Here is a 9,923-nt window from a genome sequence, read left to right on the forward strand (position 1 = left end):
GGGGGGGGGGGGGGGGGAAGAAGGGTGAGGGATCATCTTTTTTTTCTTCCGAGATTGTGCCTGAGCGGACTCACGACCAACCGTAGAGATGCTCGCTGGCACGCCTGTCATCCACGTTGCGCCCCCCCTCGCCCTAAAGACTCCAGACTCACACTGCTGCTGCACGCTGTGGACGAACAGCAGTATGAGTGCTGCAGCACTCGATTCGCTGCCCACAGTAGCCGACTATCCTTTCGTAATTTGCACCGCGGCACAATCTCATCGAGCGGCAACTGAAAGGGCGCCGTCGAATGAACATCAAGAGATCGAGCAAGCGACCGAGCGACCTTTTTTCTTTTTTTTTTTTTTTTCTCTCTTTTTCTTTGGCATATTAATGGGAGTACAACGAGTTGGCATATGCAGCCAGCCAGCTTTAAGATAACAAGAGAAAGCGACGACGAAGAGGAACAAAGATGGAGGCAAAAGGGAAGGAGGAAGGAGGAGGGTCAGAAATGAACAAAAGAGGGGGGAAAAAATGGTGGGATAATAGCGACAATGTGAAAGAGTTGGGTGAAGGTGTGAATGTGCTTGAGGATTTGAAGTACGAGTGTTTTGAAGAGTGTCAAAGGGGAATCGAATGTGAAGTGTGAGAAGAGGCATCGAGAGGGGAACTTGGTGGAGTTATGAGCGTTGGAACTGTCGAGGGGTGTAGATGAAGTCTGAAGTGTTCTTGTGGCATGTAGCAGAAAGAAGATGGTGAGAGCAATCGTGTGAATGAAGATGGGAAAAGACGGGCTGCTGCACCAGGGACGAGAAGCGTGAAGGTAGAGCGTGCAGGTACAGGTGGGCGCGCTCAACTTGGTCCGTAGCCTCAACCTCCTGCAGAAGCATGTCACAGGAGTGGGGAGACGGAGAGAGGAATCGTGGACCCAAGGGACAGGCGATGTGAATGCGCCACATCTACTTGACGGCCCACGAGAGCGCTCTGCTGAGCATTCCCGCTGGTCTGCCTTCCCCATCGTTCTTGCTCTGCCCAGACGACGCTTCGGCTCCCGTTTCTCGCTTTCCGCCACGCGCACCAGCCGAAGAAGGTTTGTTCCTCGCCAAAGACAGTTTGCGCGAGAAGGAGGGCTTCTTCTTCATGGCAGGTGATGCCGTCGTGGAAGAAGGGGCGCTACTGTTGCTCCACAACACCGGTTCCCTTGGGATCGGAGGCGGAGGCGGAACGTGCGGCGCGGGGGCAGCTGCATTGCGTGACGATGCAGCAGAAACAGTCGATCGGCTCACGAGAAGCGCTTGACGTTGATCCTGACTGCTTTGCTGATCCCGTCGGGCTAGGCCTGTCGCGAGCGGTAAGGGAATCGATCTCGCCTGCTGAGACGTGGCCTTCGCTGCTCCTGAATTTGGCGAAGCAGGCGATCTAGGAACGCTCCCGCTTCTGCCGCGCACATGCGCCAAGGACGCTGTTCCTTCTCCTGCACTGCCACCACTAGGTCGTTTGCCATGTGCAGATTGACTTCGTTGCCTTTCGTGCCCCATGCCCATCGTTCTCCCTCTATCGATGGATGACTGATTACTCGAAGGATCTGCCGCACTTCCTTGCTCGTATCTCGCATGCTCACGACCGCCTCTTCCGTTGCCGTTCCCACCCGCGCTCCCACTCGTGCTCCGCGCCACTCCGGCCACCTCGCCTCTTGATCCCCAACCACCACCCCGCATCGCTTCCGCTTCAACATTTCCGCTTGCGCTCGGTCGCACCTCCTGGCGACCACTCGCGCCGCCGCTGCCGCTGCCCTTACCGCCAGCACTCCTCGAAGTAACAACACCCTCAGCTCTACTCCTTCCCTGCTCGCCTCCCATTAAAAATGCCTTCCATTACCAGCGGACTGAGGAGGTGGTGGGCCTCTTTGACCGTAGCCACCCGCTCCACCGCCTTGCTGTTGCTGTGGCGGTGGTCTTCCATACCCGCCGGCTTGAGGACCTGGACCGTAGCTTTGCGGTTGCTGCTGACCATGAGACATCGGCGCTCCTCTTCCTCCTCCTCCTCCACCCTGAGGATAGCCTTGCGGTGGTGGAGGTCTCTGAGCGTAATGTTGCTGCTGCTGTTGATGTTGGGCGTACCCTCTTGGGTCCGGAGGACCTCCTCCATGACCAGGTACGCTGTTGCTTCGTCCTCCTTGGTTCTGGAATGGAGCAGGCGCCGGGCCAGGTCGTTGAGATAGTGTAGGACCTGGTCTGCTTGAGGGAACAGCCCTTGCAGGCGCACCGCCTCCAGCTCCTCCACCCTGAGGTCTGGTCAGGCCCGACTTTTCAGCAGCCTTGATGATCTCTTCGTCCAGCACGTTGAGCGCAGCGCAAAGCACAATCCACTCGACCATATCCTCGTTGCCCTCTCCCAGAGTCTGCCAAACAGCCTTCTCCTCGGGGGACTTGCCAGTGATGCTGACTCGCGTACCACCACCACCGCTACTGCTGCTGCCGGACGCTGCATTCTTTTGAATCTTGCCAAATTCGATGCGCTTGGGTGGGATGAGATGACCGGCGTAGGTAAAGTAGAACAAGGTCCACCACGTAGCGTTGGGGTTGGGTTTGCTGATTTGAAACAAAGGCTGCTCGCTACCGGGCACATCTGGATTGGGTAGCGTCAGCTTGTAGACAGGAGCGTGGATACCTGTGTTGGTGATGGACCACTTGAGGTTCCTTGAAGCTTCGCAGCGCACTGATCGATCTCTATGAGGATCTGCTCCGTGACCTGGATCCGAGTGACCTGGACCTCCTGGACCCCGAGACCCGGGGGGAGGGACCATCTTGGCAACGCATAGGTCACCTTGAGGGGATCTGAGGGATGTGACCAGGCTGCGTAAGAAGGGGGGCTCGCAATGACTGAGCTGAACGCAAGAGGGCACACGCACGGGGTCAAGAGGTACGTCTCGCGGTTGAAGGAAGTGTGAATGTAAGAGTAGCTGAAGGAAGAAGCGGAGTGGACGGCTCTTCAGCATAGATCCGCAAGGACGGGTGCATACAGGCACATCATACTTACAGAGTGTGGTGAGGTTGACCGTAGGGTGTGACGATGAGCGTGGGCAGATGGTTAGGGATGGGAGCATGGTTGGGCGAAGTGTAGATCGAGTAGACGGCTGCATAAGGCGATCCTGATTCACGTCAGCTTGAGCAACCTCGCTTGGCGATGCAGGCCTCAAGACTCACCAGACATGGTGGGCGTAGCGGGAGAGGCAAGAGATTGCAATCAAGCTACGATGGAGCGATGCACTGCTGCGAGAATTAGCAAACGTCGCTCTGCTGAACCAGTCAAGGCAGAGACTGGCGGTGCAGGCGCGTCAAGGTCAAGTTTGACTGGATCAGATGGGGCGACGGGGCGGGTTTTGAGCTGGTGTGCTATCGTGATGATGCAGTCTAAGCTCCTTTCGCACCTGCGAGAGCTTGTGGGTCGTCGCGTCGTGTCGCAACGGGAAGATGAGGAGGTGTGAGGGTGAGAAAGGTTTAGCTGTGGACCAGGAAGCTTGTGGTGGTGGTGGTGGTGGTGGAGGATGTGCTTGTCTCGCGAACAAGCTACTGCTCTTCACCCTCCTCCGACGCCTCGTCTCGTCTCGTCCGTCTGCTCCTTGCCAACTCTTTGCCCCGCCCTGAACGCCGAACTGCTGTGGGTCGGTCGCCTCTTCTCCTTGCGTGCAGCTGATCAGACCGACGCGCAAGAGTGGGAAGTGGGGCAGTAAGAAGGGGGGAAAGAGACGCGGAGAGGAAGAGGGAGAAAATCGTGATTCGTAAAATCGTCTACTGGACAGATGCTGAATGAAAGACGAGGTGGAGCTTACTGCTTCGTGTCAAGTCGAGAAGGATGAGTGGGATGTGTAGCGTGTGTATGGAGATGCGACACAGATGGACGAGGCTTCAATTGAAGACAGCAGCCAGGCAGGCGAGATGCGTAAGAGGTGGGAGATCCTGTCGGGTCAATGAGAGTCACGACGAGTCGCTATGCAAGTGCATGGTGAGTGGATGGGCATGCAGCGCGCGCGCAGAGCAGCAGCAGGCGGAGACGAGAGGAGATGGCTGCATATACCGCCCACTCCTGTCAAAGGTACAACCAACCATCAGCAACCTCTCTGTAGACACTGATGAGAGCAATTAAGCCATGTAGGTTGCGCCTTGCCGTCCCATCACGCAGCGACAGGGGGGCAAGCGGGCAGGCGGTAAGCGGGCACAAGGTCAGTGGACGAGTCAAGGTGATCGATCATGCGCGTGCATCTAATGCATCTCGCTCTACTCTCGACTCAGACTGTATAGTCGTGCGCCGCGCGCCGTTCAGGAGGTGGTTCGTGTCTGCGCTTGCGCCCCGCGCTTCGCTTGGTCACCACGCGCCCGCGCACGCGCAGGCGGCAGCAGTCTGAGTAGCATTTGATATACAGTATACCTACTGTACATATTAATTATATGCTTGTGCAGCACGCGCGGCGTTGGGCTCAAGCCTACGCGCACGTTCGCGGTGTGCCTGCTGATGCTGCATGCGCATGCACGCATGGGTGGGGGTGCTGCATAGCATCTCGTGCAGTCAGTCAGTCAGTCAGTCAGTCAGTCAGTCAGTCCATCACCCGCATTCCACCCATGTCTACGCTCGTATATACTGCTCGTCCCGCGTACCTTTCCTGCCGTGGAAGCTGCTGGTCCACATGCAAGACGGTTCCTTCTTCGATCTGTCGCTTGAATTGCGAACATGCATGGCCGCTTGCAATGCATCGTGCTCTTCCATCTGAATCAGAGTGCAGAATGCGCGGATCTTGCCAGCGTCGCCTCAGAGCTTCATTAATTGCTGCTTTGAGCGCGCGGCTGTTGTCGCAACAGCGCGCACACGCGGCAGCCTGGATGGACATACACGATACATGCATTCACAATTGCGACTCCATCCTCGCACGACTGCATGGACCTCGTAGCATTCATGTATCCCATGATCATCCTCTTCACTGTGAATTGCCTCTTTACCTTCACATCCACCATGTAGGACTTGAGATCATGTCAACAAGTCACTCCTTCATCGCTTGACCGTCGCTTGCCGCGAGGTGAACGCAACCCATTTCTCCCGGCACCGCACGCATGAACAAGCAAGTAGGCGCGGCGCCACTCACACCTTACTGCGAATCAACCCCGCATTCACCCCAGCCGAGAGAAGCGCGCGCGCGCGCAGGGATGAACATGCGTTCAGTCAAGTCTTGGCATCTTGATTGATCTCTTTCCTAGCTGCTGTGCGCTCGTGATGCGGAAATGTCTGTCACCAGAAAGGGGAACCACGGCGATCTTATTAAGCCGAGCCAAGCATTCCTGCACGATGGGCATAGCAATCTCGAGTCTTGCGGTGCGAGCTACATAGCCAGACATTTGCACATCTCGCTCGAGATGCACTGGACTCGTCTTGACATTTTGGCAAGAGGATTGATCTGCATTCGAATTCAAGATTGTGACAGCATCAATACACAATTACGGGCAGCATTCCCGACTTTTTAGTAATCCTCCAAGAAAGATTCGTAAACTAGCTCGACCTTGACGTTCAGGCAGACCAGCTTCCAGACCGTCTGTGGGCATGCTTGCCTGGCTTGCCATCAGTAGGCAGCGGTCAAGTGAGCTGTGCGCACAGTATGCGCTCGATTGACCGATCTGGAGCGTTGTCCCAATCCATCGGGTCCCTTGACAAGCAGTGTGAGCGGAGGTTCTTTCCTTTTCTCCCTCAGTTCAGCAACATTTCCAACAGATGCAGCTCTGGTCCTTCGACTTTGCGCCGTCGATGTGGGACGAAAAGTTAGACGCGTAGGATCGGATCTGATCCCTTGCGAGGCACGATCCTTGTTCTTCAAGGTGATTGTCTCGCTCTGACTCTTTGTTTTGCTGACCTCGTCGTCTGAGGAAGAAGGACTAGTCCAACCATTGTGCACCTGCTTTTGCTTCTGCATGTTCCCACGGCGATGTTGTGCACCGCTAGCGAATTTGAAATTCCACCTGCTCACGTCCGGCTGGGGATGTCGTGGACTCTGATCACTCGAAGAGGCAGAATTGGACTTGTGTTTGAAGTTGAAAAAGTTGGACTTTGCTTCGGACGGACTGACAGATGGCGAAGGCGAGGGAGACCGATGACTTGCGGATGGAGTGATTGGGATATGAACGTCCTTGTCCAGCTCTGGAAACCTTTCCTCGCCAGTCATCGTCTTTTTGCACTTGCTAGAATCTGAGCAGCCGTTCGATCTCGCCCCCTTGGACGAATTCTTGCTCGCCCCGAGAACCTTCTTCACTCGCCTATACGTCTGCGAAAAGGCCTTGTATACCTTTTGTGTCAAGCCAGTCTTGCTTGGGGCCTCCACAGCTGGCTTCATCTCGAAAGCCGAGACGCCTGGCTTAGGAGCACGACCTGCTTGTTGATGAAGAGCTGCAGAGGTGGCGCCTGACGAGAGCTGTCGACTCAATCGCCCAGAGTTTGGTAGCTCCCCAGCGGCAGCAGTCGCAAGCAGAGGTTTAGGCTCCTTGAGCAGCTCATGAGCTTGGCTAGCAGGCAGCATATTCGTCGCAGGCATAACGCTGAAGCCGAGTCTCTTTCCCGGCGAAACCTCCTTCGCATCTTTGGGCGAGAGCGACAAGATGTCTTCGGCAAACTTTCTCTGCGCGGGTGGGTCGAGCTGGCCAGGTCGAAATCTGCCTTTGCTGAGTTGTCTTTGCAGGTAAACGCTTGGCCTCGGAAAGTTTTGGGAAATATAGAGCGAGACATCGATGGGCATCGCGGATTCCGAGGCTGCTGGAGAGGTGGATGACCACTTGTTCGAAAAGACCCTCTTCAGCTGCGCGTTCAGACCGCGCCTGTGTAGACTGTTCGTCGTTCGCGCCTCGCCATCAAGGCGCGGCGACGGTATCGTGATTGGCTGAATGCTATAGCGCAAAGTCAGACGAGCGGATGAGTTGTGTATCCAAGCGCTGAGTAGGAAGATGAGCCCCAGGAGGCACCATGTCGAAAGCACATTCCTCATCCAGCCAAGTTGCGCAAAGCTTGCGAGGGAGCGCCGTTGAAATCGCAGGTTTCGCTGCATCAGGCAAGATATCAAGCTCGATTGAGGTTTTGCTCAGTCGTCGGCCTAGAAGATGTGGTTGAGGAGTCAGAGTCGGATGAGCGTTCAAGGCAGCCGCTAGGCGAACGCGCATCGCAATGGGGACTAGAGAATGCGAGACTAGACTCACCTTTTGCAAAGCAACGGGGTGTGAAAGAGAAGGTGCAAGCGTGAAAGTTTGCAACCCACTTGGATCAGTGCGAATGCATCTCGCTTATCAACCTGTACCACGCACAGCCTCTTGGTAGAATGCAACGTCGCAGCAACCATCGCCTTTCGCTAAACCGAGCTTTCTCAGCACCGTTGACCACTTGATGCGTCGCAGATAGCGGCACCCATGAAACAGAGACGCCACCGAATCACGCGTGCGCAAGAGTCTCCCCCCTCTTGCAGGCGGAAGAGGCGCAATCGCGAGCGCGCGAGCATCAGATTGGGCGGCCGCTCAAAAGCTCTGCGGCCCATGGCCGAGCAGCAGAGCAGGTCTGAGCACGATCCGCAACACGTCAAGATTCTGGAGCGAAGGTCGGTCCGTCGGTGGTGGCGGCGCAAATCGCGCACCGCCGCGTCATCATACGCGAGTGGCGATACGGACCAGCTTGTCAGGACTTGTGTAGAAATGAGCCGGAATTTTGCAAGAAATCATTCATGCCACGGCCTGCGATGGACGGCGCCAGTCGAGATTGCTCCTGTATCCCCCCTTAGGACCCCCACATATTGGTGGCGTGCGACAAGTCCGACGTTAGCATTTTACAAGGCGAATCATGAGAGCATGTCGAGTACCTCTTTCGCTCACCGAGGCTACATTTTCCCTCTCCCGTCATCGTGCCGTGAGTGCGATTGGCCAACTCGTGCGATTGGTGGAGCAGATCCCAAGTTGGGCCGATTTGCTCCAAGCTTGCACCGGCTCCGCCTCCATCTCGAGATGGCTACGGCTACGTAGACCGCGCCTCATGCGTGAACGGGTGCGTGAAAGCCTGTGGGCAGTTGCGTGCGTTGCAAAACGTGGCAGAGCGAGCAAGATAAGAAAGTCTGGATCGCATGTCGATCGGTCGACCGTGTCATCAAGAAGGCCGTGTTGATGCGCTTGTGTGCACCTCTCCAAGACTGTCGAGCACTCACCATCTGGAAGGACAGTGCGTCGCTACGACACTCTACCGTCTTTCCGTGGGAGCAGAAGTGTGAGCGTGAGCGAAGGCAGCTTGGACGAGAGACAGGATCGGCTTGGACAAGACTCCTCTCAACCACCACGCTTTCCCCGATCGGGTCAAGGATTGAGCGAGCGGGCACCTTGAAGGTGCTCGCTTGGGCCACGAGAGCCAACGATCAAAGCTGAGGCGCAAGCTGGGACGCAAGCCATCAGCATTTCGTCGAGCTCGATCCTTGCCTCCACCATGACGACGAGATTAGCCCTGCTGCGTCGACGCCTCTTCGCTGTTTTGTAATATTTCTGCAATCTGACCGTGCGCTGACTGGAACGAGGTTCAACGAGCATGGCATTGCGAGCTAGCAGTGCGCGATGGTCATCAAGCGAAAGGGGTCTACGCAGCGAAAACGCGCCAAATGGACCGCGATCGTGCGCTGCGAAATCCTCCTCACACTCGTCTGTGATCCGTCATTACCCGCACGATCGACCCCGTTCCAGCAACCTCGGTGAGCTGCGAGTCACGCAGGTGCGAGCGTCCAAAGGGAAGGGGGGGGAGAAAGAGAAAAGATTCGTGAAGAGCGCAATCAGCCAATAGCGTATACATGACGGCTGCGCGCTGCGCTACCCGAGCCTCTGCAGCTAGTGGGGCGCTCCAGACCAAAACGCACCTTGTCGTGCCAATTGAGAAGTACAGCAGAAGCTCCCAATTCAGGTTTGCCCAATCCCTTGTAGATGAACTTCATCAATGTGTCTTGTTGGTCCACATTCAGAGCCTTGACCACCGAAGCGATGTCCGAAGATTTTGTAGAGTTAAAGACTTCCAGGATCGTCGCGAGTGTCAAGGACTGTTGCGCGTGCGCGCAGGTGCGAGAAAGGAGCGATAGAAAGCGCATCGTTCAGAACGGTATCGATATCGCGCACTTGTGCGCAGCAAGGAGAGCGCGCCCGAAAGATCGAATTTGACGACGAGCTCACCTTGGCTTCTTCGGCATCTGGACTATATGGAGGCTCAGCCAACACTACAGCCAGAGCTCCCGCAGCATCACCTCTGCAATCAAGTCCAAGGAAAGAAAGAGCAGCCAGGAGTCAGCGAGGATGAGCGGCGGTGTTATGATCTGGGCCAAGCGCAAGCGCAGGTCGAGAGCGAGAGCGACAACTTTGAGCTAGCGCGCTACGACGCTGCGGGCTGCGGGCTTGCAAGCTGGCTCCTCTGTGCGTCGAGGCGAGCGGCGGAAAGCGAAATCGTCGCATATATGCTGACCGAGATGCCAGGTTCCATTCGGGTGGGAGGGGAAACGTTTGTGCCAGCAGCAGACAGCCTCGCTTTCTCAAGCGAGCCGCAAAGACCTCTCGCATCCCTGCGCGCTCCATTTCCCCAGCGCACACTCCTGCCTCTCGACTCACCTCCCAACCAATCCCCTCACTTCTCCAGCTTTGGATCTGGCCAAGCTCAGCACGTCCGCAGCAGTTCTGATATCCGCATCGTACAGATCCTCATCATTCAGAGCCTCATCGTCGTAGATGTCCACATTGATCTTTCTAAAGTCCGACATGGCTCTCTCACACTCTCTGTGTGTGTCTCCCTTTCTCTTGTACCTCCACAGGGGGCGCGAGTTGCGGGCGGCAGATTGGGGGGTTCTGCTCGGAAGTTTGTCCAGGAGAAGGTCGAGCCAGACTCTCGTGGGTGGTGCCTTGAGTGCCGA

The 9,923-nt window shown here is 56.3% G+C and overlaps 6 protein-coding genes across 6 annotated transcripts; 2 read left to right on the forward strand and 4 right to left on the reverse strand.

Moving 5' to 3' along the window:
- Positions 1–939: 939 nt before the first annotated feature.
- Positions 940–1,698, reverse strand: IE81DRAFT_344274 (hypothetical protein; the record flags this gene model as incomplete). The annotated part of the gene is made up of 1 exon (XM_025515792.1): positions 940–1,698. One exon carries the CDS (start codon positions 1,696–1,698, stop codon positions 940–942), a length of 759 nt encoding a protein of 252 aa, XP_025372945.1.
- A 140-nt stretch (positions 1,699–1,838) lies between these two features.
- On the reverse strand, positions 1,839–3,193 carry IE81DRAFT_344275 (hypothetical protein; the record flags this gene model as incomplete). Its single annotated transcript, XM_025515793.1, has 4 exons — positions 1,839–2,817; positions 2,892–2,942; positions 3,020–3,116; positions 3,187–3,193. The coding sequence occupies 4 exons, from the start codon at positions 3,191–3,193 to the stop codon at positions 1,839–1,841; spliced, it is 1,134 nt and encodes a 377-aa protein (XP_025372946.1).
- A 38-nt stretch (positions 3,194–3,231) lies between these two features.
- Positions 3,232–4,181, forward strand: IE81DRAFT_319621 (hypothetical protein). The gene is made up of 3 exons (XM_025512775.1): positions 3,232–3,333; positions 3,411–3,672; positions 3,813–4,181. Exons 2-3 carry the CDS (start codon positions 3,528–3,530, stop codon positions 4,124–4,126), a joined length of 459 nt encoding a protein of 152 aa, XP_025372947.1. The 5' UTR covers positions 3,232–3,333; positions 3,411–3,527; the 3' UTR covers positions 4,127–4,181.
- Positions 4,182–4,674: 493 nt separating this feature from the next.
- IE81DRAFT_126406 (hypothetical protein) lies at positions 4,675–5,143 on the forward strand. The gene has a single exon (XM_025510234.1). It carries the CDS (start codon positions 4,726–4,728, stop codon positions 5,032–5,034), a length of 309 nt encoding a protein of 102 aa, XP_025372948.1. The 5' UTR covers positions 4,675–4,725; the 3' UTR covers positions 5,035–5,143.
- A 397-nt stretch (positions 5,144–5,540) lies between these two features.
- IE81DRAFT_126404 (hypothetical protein) lies at positions 5,541–7,287 on the reverse strand. Its single transcript, XM_025510233.1, has 2 exons — positions 7,207–7,287; positions 5,541–7,103 (listed from the first exon to the last, which is right to left on the reverse strand). Exon 2 carries the CDS (start codon positions 7,056–7,058, stop codon positions 5,589–5,591), a length of 1,470 nt encoding a protein of 489 aa, XP_025372949.1. The 5' UTR covers positions 7,059–7,103; positions 7,207–7,287; the 3' UTR covers positions 5,541–5,588.
- A 1,381-nt stretch (positions 7,288–8,668) lies between these two features.
- Positions 8,669–9,773, reverse strand: IE81DRAFT_285058 (actin-related protein ARPC5; the record flags this gene model as incomplete). Its single annotated transcript, XM_025511618.1, has 4 exons — positions 8,669–8,731; positions 8,889–9,065; positions 9,196–9,268; positions 9,625–9,773. The coding sequence occupies 4 exons, from the start codon at positions 9,771–9,773 to the stop codon at positions 8,669–8,671; spliced, it is 462 nt and encodes a 153-aa protein (XP_025372950.1).
- Positions 9,774–9,923: the final 150 nt, after the last annotated feature.

This window comes from Ceraceosorus guamensis, assembly GCF_003144195.1.
Source record: "Ceraceosorus guamensis strain MCA 4658 unplaced genomic scaffold IE81scaffold_3, whole genome shotgun sequence".
Classification (NCBI taxonomy): domain Eukaryota; kingdom Fungi; phylum Basidiomycota; class Exobasidiomycetes; order Ceraceosorales; family Ceraceosoraceae; genus Ceraceosorus; species Ceraceosorus guamensis.